The sequence below is a fragment of the Apis mellifera genome, linkage group LG14, assembly GCF_003254395.2.
Source record: "Apis mellifera strain DH4 linkage group LG14, Amel_HAv3.1, whole genome shotgun sequence".
Taxonomy (NCBI): domain Eukaryota; kingdom Metazoa; phylum Arthropoda; class Insecta; order Hymenoptera; family Apidae; genus Apis; species Apis mellifera.
The window spans coordinates 8,138,891-8,154,734 of record NC_037651.1 but is presented as its reverse complement, the minus strand read 5'-3'; the positions used below and the strand labels follow the sequence as shown (position 1 = coordinate 8,154,734).

At 28.8% G+C, this 15,844-nt stretch overlaps 4 protein-coding genes across 5 annotated transcripts in view; 2 read left to right on the top strand and 2 right to left on the bottom strand.

The window, feature by feature from the left end:
* Positions 1-4,897, bottom strand: part of LOC724594 (ADP-ribosylation factor-like protein 4C) — a 34,253-nt gene extending 29,356 nt beyond the window's left edge. The window contains exon 1 of the mRNA XM_016916072.2: positions 4,552-4,897. The gene's annotated coding sequence lies outside the window, so the exon portion shown is untranslated. The remainder of the gene's footprint in view (positions 1-4,551) is intronic.
* Positions 4,898-6,525: 1,628 nt separating this feature from the next.
* On the top strand, positions 6,526-8,126 carry LOC724487 (28 kDa heat- and acid-stable phosphoprotein). Its single transcript, XM_001119883.4, has 5 exons — positions 6,526-6,722; positions 6,860-6,957; positions 7,326-7,454; positions 7,517-7,647; positions 7,719-8,126. Exons 1-5 carry the CDS (start codon positions 6,713-6,715, stop codon positions 7,933-7,935), a joined length of 585 nt encoding a protein of 194 aa, XP_001119883.1. The 5' UTR covers positions 6,526-6,712; the 3' UTR covers positions 7,936-8,126.
* Positions 8,127-8,434: 308 nt separating this feature from the next.
* LOC413305 (lysophospholipid acyltransferase 7) lies at positions 8,435-11,415 on the top strand. Its single transcript, XM_396750.6, has 6 exons — positions 8,435-8,643; positions 9,300-9,571; positions 9,648-9,799; positions 9,870-10,078; positions 10,152-10,473; positions 10,559-11,415. Exons 1-6 carry the CDS (start codon positions 8,435-8,437, stop codon positions 10,778-10,780), a joined length of 1,386 nt encoding a protein of 461 aa, XP_396750.5. The 3' UTR covers positions 10,781-11,415.
* Positions 10,788-14,990, bottom strand: LOC409862 (serine/arginine-rich splicing factor 2). Of its 2 annotated transcripts, XR_003306035.1 has the most exons (5): positions 14,684-14,990; positions 14,342-14,485; positions 14,057-14,254; positions 13,882-13,969; positions 10,788-12,302 (listed from the first exon to the last, which is right to left on the bottom strand). XR_003306035.1 is itself a non-coding variant. In XM_393352.7 (4 exons), exons 1-4 carry the CDS (start codon positions 14,863-14,865, stop codon positions 13,963-13,965), a joined length of 531 nt encoding a protein of 176 aa, XP_393352.2. In that variant the 5' UTR covers positions 14,866-14,989; the 3' UTR covers positions 12,808-13,962. The 2 variants fall into 2 exon arrangements, 1 of the variants encoding a protein (XP_393352.2); XM_393352.7 differs by lacking the exon at positions 10,788-12,302 and having other exon boundaries at positions 12,808-13,969; positions 14,684-14,989.
* Between the last annotated feature and the right edge of the window lie 854 nt (positions 14,991-15,844).

Sequence of the window (15,844 nt, the reverse complement as noted above, 5' to 3'; positions counted from 1 at the left end):
ATCTTTGATGAACGCGCTGAAATCACAGAGTTTCCGGTGGATCGATGTGTTTACGAAGGGAAAGCAATCTGGGAAACTCTCTTTACCCCGTCAACGTGAGTTCGTAATCGAGAATCGTGCTAGATTCCATCGAGTAAGCAGGGATGCCGAATAATCCGCCATTCCGTGTACTTTGCGGCCAAAAGGGAGTTCGATTGTCGCGAAACTATTCAGGGGAAGAATTTTCTTCTGATCTCTCTTAAAAGAGTGTTATATTTCTGGATCCCCTTTTCAAAGCTGTTGCTCGTCGTTTCGTGAGTATGAATGCAGCGATCCATGGATCAATAGTGAGTGAAATATTCATCATATATATATACGTTTTATATTAATTATTTTAAATTGATTTGAAACTTTACTTTAATCGTCCATTTAGAGATTTCTGACGATTATCTCAATATCTTTTATATCTGTCGATGGAGATCAATTTCAAAAGTGAGGAATGTTTAATACGAACTCGAAAGAAAAAACAAACTCTGGAAGCGTTGGATGGCCTTCGCACGGTCCACGATCTCCATCATCAAGGGACCCCCCTTTTTATTGAGTTATTAGACTCATCCGCATCGTTTCCCCGCAATCTAAAGGGATCCCTTTGATTGTCCCATTTGTTTAACGAGACGATGAGGCCTGTGTCACTTCAAATTCCCTCGCAAAAAGAATCCTGCCTCTCTAATTGGTCGCTCGATTATGCTCAATTGCGCCTCCGAGATGATACTTTCGGATGGGAAAAAAAAAAAAAAAAAAGAAAAAGAAGGAAAGAAAGAAAGGAAACGCGGTGCCACGATTTCGCAAATCTGTTAGAGGGAAAAACGGCGGCCTCTCTTATCTCCCCGATCCCCTTTATTACGCGTTTTAAAAATTCTAGGGAATTGCACCGCTATTACTATTATCGTCCGTTTCACTTTTTAACCGTTCCAAGATAAAAATATAAGTAAAGAGACGTAAGGAGAAAGTTTTTTTCAAAAGTAGTATGGAGAATCCTTGGGATTTGTAATAGTTCAACTGGTGGAAAAAAAATACTCGTCACGAGGAGTTAAATAAACCTTGGATCATCCTCTCTTCGTTCTGAACCTCCTTGTCAAAGAGGAGGAGGAGTCGTTTTTCTCACGCCTGGCCTTAAACCTATCTTAAACAATTAAACACTTGCTTACGCGTCAACAAGATTTAAAATATATACACAAAGTTTGTTTCCGTGTCTCGGACTCGTTTACTCGGAAGAAGTATAATTTTTAAATATTTTTTTTTTCTTTTCTTAAACAACTTGTACCACCGAGTATCGAGTTGAATTACGGATCGTTGTTATCGCGGTAACGTAAAACATCGATGTAATTAAATTAACTCGTTACGAAAGAGATCGTAAGGAAAAACACGGGACACTTGTTTGAATATCATTTTGCTCGTGAAGAGCTCTGAGAGAAAGATGGCCTATAATAATATAAATAAATAACCGAGAAGGTTTATCGAGCCTATTATCTAATCTGGAGTATCGTATTTCGTGTGAAATACGTTTACCCTCCGAAAATATATATATCGTCGATCTACATTCAATGCCCGATTCCAATAACCTAAAAACCGAATCCCTTCGGATCGTTTTACCGCACTTTCGAGCGTGACGAATGCTGGAAAATTATCCGTTCGACTTATACCTTCCCGAGAAATGGATAACCTAGACCCATTGATCGCGTGAAAATCGATGGTTTTGACACGACGCGGAAAAATACCTTTCTATATAATTTATAATTTATAACAGGATCGTATGAAAAACATTTGAAACTAAAAAAAAAAACCTATTAGATTTTTAATCCAAGAAATTTCTACGTTCCAAGATCCAAACTAATTCTATTACAATCAAAGGAAACACTCAATCCATTTAATAACCAGTTTACCATGCTCTACAAAGTGAGTCTTCAAAATCTACGTTCATTTTTAATTTATCATATTCGAGATTTGTTTTTAATATTATGGATAAATATTACTTCTATAAACTTGATATATCATAATATAGAATGACATGACTACTTGCATAGTGGATGGAATGGACGAGAAATCACTTTCGTCCGTGTATAAATCGGCCGGCACATCGGGTGCCGGATTATAATCGCCACGTGCAGCTAGTAACGGCATTCTTGGGTGCCGTTCCCTCGCGAGAACGGCTTGTTTCGACGCTTGTCTCGGAAACTAGGCGAATCCGACTCGTGTTCGACACGAGCCGCTTCGATTTCGTCTGGAAAATAGACAACGAGTGAGGGGGGAGGGGGGAGGAGGAACGTTGCACGGATAGAAGAGAAGGCTGTTTTCACAGCTGCGACGATACCTCGTCGTTCTCCGCGTTATTATCGTTTGTTTCTGCTAAACAATCTCGACACGACGTTGGAACGTGACGAGAACCCCGTGAACGGCATTGGTATTTAAGGAACCAGTTGTTTGAAGGCACGTACACTCTCCGCTACAAGTCTCACTTTGCCAACTATAAATGTAATGTTTATCGGGATATGTTTTGCGATAACACAATTCAATTTTTCTTATACCATTTCTGATCGATAATCGTATAATTATAAAATTGTAATTTGTGTCCATCCTAAGTAAGTACACCTAAGTGTACTTAGGAGGAGACTTATGAATAACAGTGAATAGCCATAGAGGAATGGCCATGCGCGAGTTTTAGAAATCAGACGCTTTCGAGTGTAATGCGAATATAATTGTGAGTTTTGATACACTTATCAGATATGACATTATATATATATGTGTGTATAATATGTATATCAGTTTCTTGAGAAATCTCTTTTTATAGATAAATCGATTTGGATTTAAAATTAATTTCTTTTCTTTTATCATAGAGAAATTCTAAAAAAAATTTGGAAATTCAATTATGTTTAACCTGAACGAAAAAAAAAACGATTCCTTTTTATGAAAAGAATAATTTTTATCGTGAAATTTTTAAAATAAAAAATCGTAAATTATAATTAAAGATTTGACTGTTTCTTGATAAAAAATAAATATGAAATTTTGTTCTCAAGCATCAAGTTAATTATCAAATTAATAAATTAATCGTACCTATGTCTTGATAAGAAATTGCTTGCTTTTCTCTATATTTGAACAACGATTCCATGAGATATCGAGATTAGAAGATTAGTAGAATGCTATAAACTAACGAGCTATGAAAAAAATGCGAAAGCGAAAGCCCTTTGTTAATAAAGGAATCAAAGTTAACGTTTAACGCGTCATCCGTCAATTCATAAGCCTTTAACATGGTTGGAAAAAAAGTTGTATCCAAGCCTTGACTTCTAACCCTATGTCCGTGCATGTACAGGCAACACACGTCTTTGATGGTGGTTTTCGTTGTAAGCGTAATTATTGGAAATCCATTACTTCTGAATGAAAAGACTTGCACGAGCTGCCCGCGTCCCTCCCGAGTCTGCTTGCTCGCTATAATGCCAAACCGACGAGTATATGTAATTTATATTTATTCTCTACGAGATCACTTATGTTCCGTGACGATAAAATTCTTAGAATAAATGTCAATTGTCACTAAAGCAATGAACGCAAATGAAAAATGTTAATCGTATCAATTTGACGTGACTCTGTGACTATACACAAACCCATAAAACGTTCAGTATATCGTTAAATTGGCCATTCATCAATGTAACACGGAGACAATATGCTCGTTACATTTATGAGAACAATTAAGGGCAGGTTGAAACGTCAAGCAATCGGCGCAATGTATATGCAGATGCAACGCGTCGTTCAAAACATCCTAATTGTAATCAAATATACAATTTCGAGAAAAAAAAATGCATCATAGTTGTAAGAACGTAACAAGAAGTATACTAAAACGATGGTTAACCAATGTTTATGAAAAGATTGAATATTTATAAAGCATGACAATGACTTCGATCAAACACTAAACATATTCTATAAGTTCACCTCTTGTGAATACATTAAAAAATTGCTTTTACTCGTAAATTTAAAATTGAATTATTATTAGGGAAGTTTATTAGATAATTGGAAAAAAGATATTATCTAAAAAAATTGAAAAAAGATGAAAATGAGTACGATATAACATTTTAAATATGTTTGATAAAAATATAAAATACTCGATTTGTAAAGCTACATAGCTATATACAAATATATTCATAAAATATATAACTATATTAGAATAGAAGAATATGTATATATGTATATACGTGCGAATTTTTATTAAATATATTATATTTCTAACATTTTCATGAGAATTAAAGGACAAAAGAAATAAATATCCAAAAGATGCAATAAGAGAAATGAAATAATTTTAATTATTATTCGAACTGTCACATCGATGAACAGCTTTACCAAAAATTCACACGCGATTCGAATTCTGGCCTGACAAGAAATTGAAATCTTCTGACGATCAAACACTTAACAATATCAAAAATATAAACACGATAATTTTCTTTCTTGTATGAATTATTTTTCTCGCGATTATATAATTCATAAATTTAACGTTATCAAATAATATAAATATTTTAATTGACTTACCATTTTTTATTAGACAGAAACCATATCCGAAGTCCGAAGACACTTAGAGCTACGGTTGATTATGGACGCACAGAACACGTTACATCGACTTTGACACACTTCTCGCGAACCTCGGGAAAGTAACCAAATTATTGGTTTCTAATATAATAGAAATTTGAACGATGTTTTCTATGATTATAGCGTAATAGCACTCGCGAATAAACAGAATTCAATTCTACGACTTATTCAAATGAATGACATTAGAATACACCAAAACAGTTGCTCACCGGTTAACATTTAGAGATACTATCCGTTTACGTCTTACGACTCCAAACATCCGAAACAGACTGGCTGCTTCCTTTTCGAATCATAATTTATCTTCCAAAAGTTCCGTAAGGAGGCAGCACAAAACAAAGATGCGCCATATTTAATCGTCAATAAGAGCGCGTTCATTCAAATAATATTCTAATCAAAATAAAGCAACTTATGTATTGAAATTCTTTTTCTCTTTTAAATATCTATTAATATTTGAAATATTTAATAATATTATGATACGAAAATAATCTGTTTAATTAATATTAATCAAGGATAAATAATTTTTCCAGAAATTGGAAAAAACATTATATACAAAAAATTACTATTGAATGAAATTGAATTCGAATTTGTATTCCGTATATCATTTAGCAATTTATATATACATATAAAATATTATATTTAATAAAAAAAGTCTAAAATTAAATTTCTATTCGACAAATAATTTCTAAAATATATTGTACATGATTTTCATTATTAATTTATATTGGAACATAAATTTATTATAAATTTTATTCAATATTATGCCATATAATATAATAAAAAAAAAATAAAACAAATAATATAAATAATTTTTTGCATTTTTACTAAAGATTCTTTTTGTTTGTTGAATTCGAAATCGTGAAACTAAATCATTATATTTTCTTATATAAAATAAATTATGCAAATTTTATTTTTAAACCTATTCCTAAAGAAAATATATAAAAAATAATACATATTTATATATATAGCAATTTTTTTTACTATATATTTATCTATCCAATCTATTCTATTTTTTGAAATAATAATTAAGATAGTAATAAATAAAAATAATACTTAATTTAATTTAAATTTAAAGAAGAAAATAAATATATTGTTATTATAATATATATAATTATAATATAAATTTGCAATTTTTATAACATAAGATTATAAAAATTGATTATAAGATTATAAAACATTCTAGCAGAAAGTTTAATAAATTATTTCTGAAAATTAAATTATTTGTTCTATGTAAAATTTTATGTATAAAATTCTATAATTGATCAAATACATTCAATTATTTTTGGATTCATATTTCTTATTTTATAATGTAAAATTAAATAAGTTTGAAAAATATTAGCTATTAACTTTATTATATAAAATTTACAAAATATTAATTTAAATCATATACAAATAAAGAAAATAAAATTAATTATAATATAATTAAAGAATAAATACTTATACACATATTCTTAAAAACATTTTTAATCAAACTAATGAATTTACTTTATTCAATTCCTGTGGTAATTGACATTAATGTTTTGTATTATCAAATAATTAAAGCATGAACTACGTTGTTCAAGAATAGAAAACACAACGAAGTTCAAGTTCTCGATATTAAATATTTTATTCTAAATTATATATGATTTATAATATTTATTTTATATTTATTCAAAATTTTAATCGAAATATTATATTTCATATATTAAATTTAAGTTAATATTTATAATAAATGAATAAATGATTAGTACATGAATAATACAAAAATGAAGATGAATACTAAATTCTGATCGAAGTATCGAAAAGTTAGACAAAACAATTTACGTGTCGTTAAAAAAATAATGATGAATTTACTATATCTGTAATATAAAACAGATACACAAATTATATAATTCTGTCTTTCAATCGTTTCAAAAAATTTACGGTAACAAACGTTACCAACCATGCTCGCAAATATTCTATGCAATGGTTCATGCCGCTAGAGCTCGTGGTTGACGACCAAATAAGCAGCAGCGCAGTATTAATCTGACATTAATCGTAATTCTTCTCTCAAAGTAGAGAAGAGGTACCTTTCTTCAAATTTTCGTATAATATTCTTCAAACTACTGTGATCAATTGGTTCGAAAAAATGCCGCGCGGTAAGCGCACAAATTATTATTAATTTTCACTTGATACACTTATCATCTTCTTTATCACACTTATTGGCAAGGAAAACGCAGTTTCGTATATTTTGACCTCGAGGAACGAATTTGGATCAAAAGATAATTTTTTTTAGGTAAATATGTCAGTTACAAAGGCCGGAGTCGTCACTTCACTAACCCCGAGGAACTGGAGGAGCAACGACGCCAGGAGGAAAAAAAACTCCAATGGAGAGTCAGTATTTTTAAGTTAACCAACAGCACGACGGCTTAGATATTATTGTTAAGTACGTAAGGTCGAATTATCCTTTGACGGTCGAGCGTGATTGCGTGCACCATTACTGAGATTTTTCACGGAGCACAATACTCCATGTTGGTGCAACTTACTGTTTGAGAGACCGGGCACAAACCTTCAGAAATTCTTAAGAATCAAAAGCGATGGACAGAGCTTAAGATGATTCATTTCATCTGTTCTTTCCACTTGCATTTGTTCTTTCGAAAAAATGTTACATAAATTTTACTTAGGGGGCTGGTAAATAGAAATTCATTAATATAAATGAGAAGCTTCATATTTAAAAGTTATAATAATATTGTTCTTTTTAGAAAAATAAAGGAAAGGATAGCTCTAGTGATGAGGATGAGGAACCCAAAGCACATGGTGATTCAATAAAAAATCATAGTTCTTCAGGGACAGATACTGAAAGTGAATCAGAATCAGAATCTGAAACTGAAGTAAGTTACTTAATAAAATATAATAATTTATAAATGATAATGTTAATTTTTTTAATTTACAGGGAAAAACAAAGGGTGTAGAAAATTTAATTCAAGTTGAAAATCCAAATAGAGTTCAAAAAAAGGCAAAAAAATTATCGCAATTAAATCAATCTCTAGACTCAGCAAAACCAGATTTATCTCGGAGAGAACGGTAGAAATTTATGACATACAAAAAAATATATATATTCTAGATTTCATGAATTTTTCCTTTTTTTCTTTCAGAGAACAATTAGAAAGACAAAGAGCATATGCAAACTACCAGAAATTACATGCAGCAGGTAAAACGGATGAAGCACGTGCGGATTTAGCACGATTAGCTATAGTTAAACAACAACGAGAAGAAGCGGCTAGGAAACGAGAAGCCGAGAAGAAACAGAAGGAGCTTGCCCTACAGAGAAAAACGGAACTTAGGCAAAAAGCACTCGGCAAAAAATCCTAGAACGTTTCATTTTGATCAATTATAAAATATTTGATGTCACAGCAATTATTACATTAACAATGATGAACAGTTTAAAATCTACTTTCATATTGATACTAATTAATTAAATCAATTCACGCATTTACAATAATGCGTTTGATGAAAATATCCTTGTTTAATTATATATAAATACAATTATTACAATAACTGAACTTTACTCATGTTTTATTTTACTCCTATAATTTTTTTTAAATAATCGCTAGAAACCAATAAAATATCAATAATTAATAAAAAAAAATAGAATAGAATAATTAAATACTTTAAAGTGTAAATTATGGAAAAAAAAATATAAATATAACTACTACTATTAATAACTACTGATAATGATAAATTTCTATAATAATAATGATAAAATTAAGTTCAATACAAAGTTCACGAATTTAATATATAGTATATATGCATACTGAAGGAACGGAAATGATATAGAACGTAGTAGAGTTTCTGCAGCAAAACTTACGAGATGTGGTCGGATATCGTTTATGTTTCGCTGTTATTATTTTGTGTATTTATCGGATTTTATTATCGAAAAATTGAAGATCCACATATAAAAAAATGGATCGGCACAATTATTGGTATTATAGTGATGGCAATTTGTTCTGGAAATTATATACTTTATCCTTTCATGCTTACTCTGATTAATGCGATTATCATAACCAAGCTTTCGCCGAAGTATGAATTATATTATTTAACTTTTTATGTATTTGTTTATTAATTTAAAAGTATTATTTATATTTTATTTTAATAGATATTCTTTAATGATCTTCATGTTACCAAATTATATATGTTTAAAACAATTAAAAATTATCACATTTAATATTATTTATTACATTTTATTCGATAATATAATTTTATATTTTTGTTATAAATAAATTAAAAATTTATTATTCCAAATGTATTAATATTCATTTCATAACATTCATTTATTAATTCTCTCAAGAGAATTAATAAACTATTTTAAAAAAAGAACTCATTATGTAACGATTAAATTTCAATGAGAAATTATTAATGATTAATAAGTAATTAATTCTCTCGAAAATAAATTAATATCAATACATGTTTTTAAGAATAATAAACTTCTAATTTAATTATATTATCAAGTAAAATGCAATAAAACAAAAAAAAATTTATTCATTTATTCATTAATTATATATTTATTAATTAAATAGTTTAAATTTAATTTTAAAAAATTTTGATATAAATATACATGACTATAAATATAATAAATATAATAATATATATATATATATATGTATATTTTTTCATATATTACTTTTAAAATAAAATATATTAACATATTAATCTCTTTTATGTTTTTGTATTTACAGGAAATGTCATTTGGTCAGTTTTTATTTTTCATTTTTTTATTTACTCTTTTTGTCTCGACTAGGAGATTATATTGGTTTACCAATAGCACCAAGTCATACAAATCTAATACTCATGATATTAACATTAAAATTATCTGGATTAGCATTTGAAATAAATGATTCTATTAATGCACCAGTTGATGATATACAAGGAATAAATTCTGAAGCAATGAAAAATATTGGATTTTTAGATGTTTTTCATTATGGTTTTGGCTATATGGGACTTCTGACTGGTAATTTTATAATATTTTAATTGTTAAAAGTAATTTAATTTTCATGTTATTTTAAATAGTATATTTCTCTTTATAGGACCATATTATCGGTATAGAACATATTGGGATCATCTACACAGACCATTCTCTAAAATTGTAGATCCATGGCCTCTCACATTTTACAAACTTAAACAAATTACATGTTTTATTGTGTTATTTTTTATAATGGATTACTTGTATCCTGTCAGAGTAATATCAGCCTTTGCTTTAACAGATATAGATAGAACTATGAATATTTAAGTTCCATTTTATATTTCAGTACATTTTAACTGAGGAATATGCAGAACGATCTTTCCTTTATAGACACTTTTATATGTATCCCACATTTATAGTTTTTCGATTAAGAATGTATATTGGAATGGGTCTAGCAGAATGTGGTTGTCAAATGGCTGGACTAGGTGCATATCCTTTAAAATGTACTCCTATACAAGGACTAGGACCTAAAGATTATAAAACAACAGAGGAACTGTAAGAATAGCTTTTTCTCTCAATATAATAATATTATAATTTGAAACGAAAATACATCAATTAAATATTACAGATCTAAAATGCCTGAAAAATTGAAAAATGAAGAATTAAATTTTGATGCTGTATATAATATGAACGTATGGAAACTAGAAAAATGTAACTCAACAAGAACAGCTATGAAAGCATGGAATGGTTGTGTTCAATATTGGTTTGGTGTTTACATTTATAAACGATTTCCATTGAAAAGTTTACGAACTTTTGCAACTCTGACACTTTCTGCTATTTGGCATGGTTGGTCATCTGGTTATTTTCTCTGTAACTGTCAGATTCCTCTTTTTCTGTTATCCGAAGATATAATTATAAAATTCTATCAACAAAGTAAAGAAAATAGTATTGTAAGTTTCATTTTTAATATCTATTCTTAATTATATATATTAATTTACATTCATGATGTTCACTATATTACTTTTTTTTTTTTAGGCCAAAAAATTATGGTATATAGTAGGATGGTATGAAAAAACAACTTGCATGGCATATTTAGGAACACAATTCTTAGTATTAGATTTTAAAGAAAATTTACAGTTTTGTAAACAAGTATACTTTTCTGGACATATCATAGCATTTTTATTATACATAGGTGCTCTCTATTGCAAGCCATATATTTTGAAGAAAAGTACAGAGAATAGGGATAAGGACAAGTAGTCTGTGATTTTTTTTTTTTTTACATCATAAAATTGCATGTCTTTAATATTTAAAAACATAAGACTATTTAAATGAAATGTGCGTTATAACACATTTCGCATAATTTTACGCATAAAATCATTTAAATATTTTTAGCATAATGTTAAAATTTTTTTCTTTAATATAAGCGTAATTTTACATATAAGCTATCATATAAAGCCATCTAAATATTTTTAGCATAGTGCTAAAAGATATTTTTTTAGAATAATTTTTTTTTTTAACATAAATGATAAAAATTTGACATCTAGTCAATAATTATTTAATGATGTCAAAAAAATGTAAAATATTTCTTGTTGTTATTATTATAATTTAGAAGAATTATTAAATATTATAGATTTATATCATTTTAAAAAGACTTTTTTTGAATATTTAGAGGGTTTATAATCATCTATTTATATAAATAAGAAATAAAAAGTTCTATTTCTTCAACAAGAATTCTTTATTGATTGAACTCTTCATTTCTCTACAAAGATTCCATTCTTTCCTTAAAAAAAAAATCTTTTATTAACTGTGACATTGTCTTACCTCTAAAATACTTACTATTTTAATGACGAGTGCCTGAAAAACCTGAAAAAAAAAACACAGGAAAAGCAAAAGAATTTTCCCATTTCCCTCCCTCACCTCTTTCAATTATTTGAAATGTGGCGGCAAGTGTTTCAAGCGATGATCATATAAAAATTAATTTTATAGATCTTACCGAGAACGATATGCGATGCAAGACTCTTTTGTAAATATATTAAACAAACGGATTTAACAAGTTTTTAATTGAAAATTGTATAGAAAAAATACCATCAAAAAAAAAAAAAAAAATAAATAAATAAATAAAAAAAAATAAAAAAAAAGTGAAAATCAAAATAAAATTTGTTTTAAAAATTTATTACATATATTAAATTATTTTGAAAAAAATTACTTTTAAAAATTTATAAAATGCAACTATAAAATTAAATCACTTTGCAATTATATTGATTAATTTGTAAAATATTTAATTTACGATTCAAATTCGTAACTTACGAATCAAATCTATATAGTTGGGAATAAAATAATATATAGTTGATTTCGAATAAACCAACATTGCCAAAAATCTCTTTTAAGAAATACGCGAAACAATTGGTAGACATAAAAGTTGAAATGTCGAGTCGTCGCTCGCGAGGTCTGGTGATGTTCACGTGCTACCTGCAAACCGGACGGTGGTCAAGACCAGCAACTGTGTGTGGCTTTTCGTTGTGCTCTCTGCAAATTTGTCTGCATTCTCGAGACTGTACCCTCTGCAATTTCTGCACGCCGACCCCCCACAGAGAGAGACAGCTTTCGCTCACACACTTTCTCTCTTTTTCTCGCCCTGATCGACTCGCGCGAACCTGCTTTCACCAGACCACCAACCGCTCGCTACTGCAAACTGCTTACAGCCCTGCTACTCGGCTTACTGCTTACTCTCAGCTACCCCATCATCAGCTACACTCGCCACGCCACTCCTTTCCACCGCCTGTGGCACCATAAAATTACAACTTAGTTATAAGGAATAAACGTGTTACATCCGTGTGTGAGGATTTTTATCTTTTTATCTTTTGTTGAAAGATGTTTGACGATCGATTAATTATAATATTAATAACAATAAAGCCAATTTTAAATACTAAAATTTAGTTTACCTAAGATTAGTTATCTACGATTAATGTTATCTTATACAAAATTTGAGGAAATAATATTTAGAAATAAATGATAAAATACAGTAATAAAAAAATATATAGAATATTTTTGAAAAATATATAGAATATATCTTTTTGATTACTATATTATCAAATTTATATCTCGATTAGGGACATTATGTTTTTAGTTTTGTTGTACTAGATAGTCGAAAATACAAAATTATGATATTTAAATTTTTTCATAGATAAATAATATAAAATTTAACAATTGAAATTATTTTTTTGACAGTATTATCTACATCTATATGTGTAGTATTTAAACACTGTCTAAAACTATGTGAATAGTTCCGTCTTCTGCATTTTATTACACTTTATTATAAATGGCAAACTTACATAAATAAATCTGTATACTGTTACAGAAACGCAGAACTTATGTCTACAATCTATATATATATATATATCGCGATTTTAATTTTTCTTGTTTCTCTCTCTCTCTCTCTCTTTTTTTTAGATTATGTCGTAATATTGATTTATCAATCGAGAGTTAGATAATTATAAATAATAGAAAACTAAGAACTCAAAATTCTTTTAAAGATATTAGCTTAAAATTTATACAGAAGTCGGACTCAAGTCGACCACATACAGTTTACATTACCTGCTAATTACCATATTAACACCCTCATGTATTTCCAGGAATAATTTAATCCACCTTGCTTGATTCAAACAATTTCAAAATAACAGAAAACGATTTCACAATTGATATTTTATCGAAACAGTTGGTTTCTAATTATTACTTAATTATACTATGTAGTTAAAAATATTCATAATGACTCAAGAAGTGGAAGGGAAAAAATGAAATGTTATTGTTTTTAATCCACTTATATCGAGACATACTAAAAATTGTGCACACTATATTTCAATATAAGATAAAAATATCATATGATCAAACTAATAACAATTCTTTTTATTTATTTATAAAGTGTAAATTCGAATATTGTCTGCTCTATTTATCCAAAATTCAAGTTTACCTTTAAGAGCAGAATTCAGAAAGATCATTCATATAAGTGCTAGAGCATATTATAACAAACTTTAATTCATTGATCAAAACAAGCTGTTTCGGTCGCTATAACAACGTCCATACACGCGAAAACAGAAAAACACATTTACTTTCTTCTGATCAGGAATAAGCACTGCTTGAGACAATATATCACTTAACAGAGTAAGAATAATTATGAAAACTTGCAAATGAAAATCTTCGCGAGTCCAATAAACTAACAGTCTAGATACATTACATTAAAATTAGTTTTTGGGTTTTATCTTTTTCACCCAAGAAGTGCGTTGTCATAATTAATATGTAAGTGACAGAAAAAATGTGAACGTGCGACAGTGTTGCTCTAGATATAGAGGGTAATAGAATACCTTTTTTGTTCTCAAGAAACGATTATTCTGCACTTGCGGCGCGTGCATCTGTTCATAGTTGTACTTGTATATGGTTCAACTTCAGTCCCTGTAAAGATAAAATTATTTATGAATATTTATTTTCTATCACAAAACCTACACTATTAAAAATTTAATCTATAAATATAAAATTTACCTTGATTTGGAACGACTATCTTTTTGTCTATCTGGAGACTTGCTACGAGAGCGAGACTTTCCACGCGAGCTTTTACTGTCAGAACGCGAACGGCTACGACTGCGACTGTATGAACGCCTACGATCTCTATCACGACTTCTTGATCTACTACGTGATCTAGAACGTGAGCGTCTTCGATCTCTGCTCCTGCTACGTGATCTAGAAATAATATCGTTAATAAAGTTATTTCACTTTAAAATATACATAATGCAAAGTATTTTATATATAATATAAAATAATAATCACCTTCCTCGTCGACGACTACCACGACTTCGATGTGGTGAAGTTGGTCGTCCATATCGTGCCATTTGAACTCTAAGTTCCCTACCATCTAACAATCTTCCATCCATAGCATCTAATGCATCTTCTGCATCGCGTTTATCATAGAATCTAAAATAAAGATTCACAATATTAAAAATGTTATTTTCGACTTATGAAGAGTAAATAATTAATTGGATAATATACATTGTGATGTTTATTACTATCTACTTCATTGTCTAAATATTACAATGACGTCATATATATTCTCACAAGCAAAATGTAACTAAGATTGATAAATATGAAAAAAAAACTTATTTTTTAATGTACCTGACGAATGCAAATCCACGACTTTCTCGAGTAAAGCGATCTCTAGGGATGTAAATGTCGCCGACCTCACCACATCTTTCGAACACGCGTCTCAAATCCTCCGGCGTCGTTCTATACGTGAGATTATCCACTTTTAGGGAAACCATCCCATCAATACGAGGCGGTGGTCTGCCGTAACTCATTTTCTTGAATTTTTCTTAATCTTCAGAAATAATAAAAATAGCACTTCAATACGAAAAATCAGTTTTAGATCAAGCACTAGACATCCGCGCACATCAAAGACAAGATGGCGAGTAACGGAAGAATGAATTCAAGGCGCAATATGGTAGGAAATGACGTAAATAAAATTTCTTACTACGTGCATCAACTTCAAGTTTTTTTCATACAAAATCTTTTTTTTCATAATACATAAATATAATAAATAAAATATATTATTTCCATTAATTTAGTAATAATCTTTTAAATAAATGATTATAATTTCATAATTTAAATAAATAGCAATAAAGATTAAAAATACAAACAAAAAAAAAAAAATAAATAAAAATTATCCATTAACAATATTTTTTTCATTAAATATCCAAATTTCATTTTAATTTGTTTATACATTTTATAAAAATATTTGTAGGTTTTATAAATAATTTCATTATATCAGGTATAAAATGACTCACGTTGTTCAATGTCCGAATAATTTCAAATTTAAACTCGTGATAATTTGTATGAAGAGAATAAGAGAGAAAAAAGATAAAAAACAGTTAAAATTGCTCATTTTATCTAAAGCAAAAGAAAGTACAAAAATTTTTAATGCAATGTTATTCCACATTTTAAAATGTGAAAAATGGAAAATAATGTAAAATGACATTATTTCAATAAAAAGATATCGACTCGTTTTAGTGTTTCATTCCCGAATAGATTTTTATATAAAAAAATTATATTCCTCATGTACAGTATCAAACACACGCATCCAATGGTAGTAAACATTGATCGTAACAAATCATTAACGCATTACTTTTTTATTTAAGTTTCAATGAAGCTGCATCTGTGGTATCACAACAATGCCCTTGCAATAAGATGCCCCCCAAAATAATCTGTCAACATTGCTTAAAAATCCTTCGATACAATTACAGCTTCGATCTCGTTTTATACGTTTATAAAAACGAATCG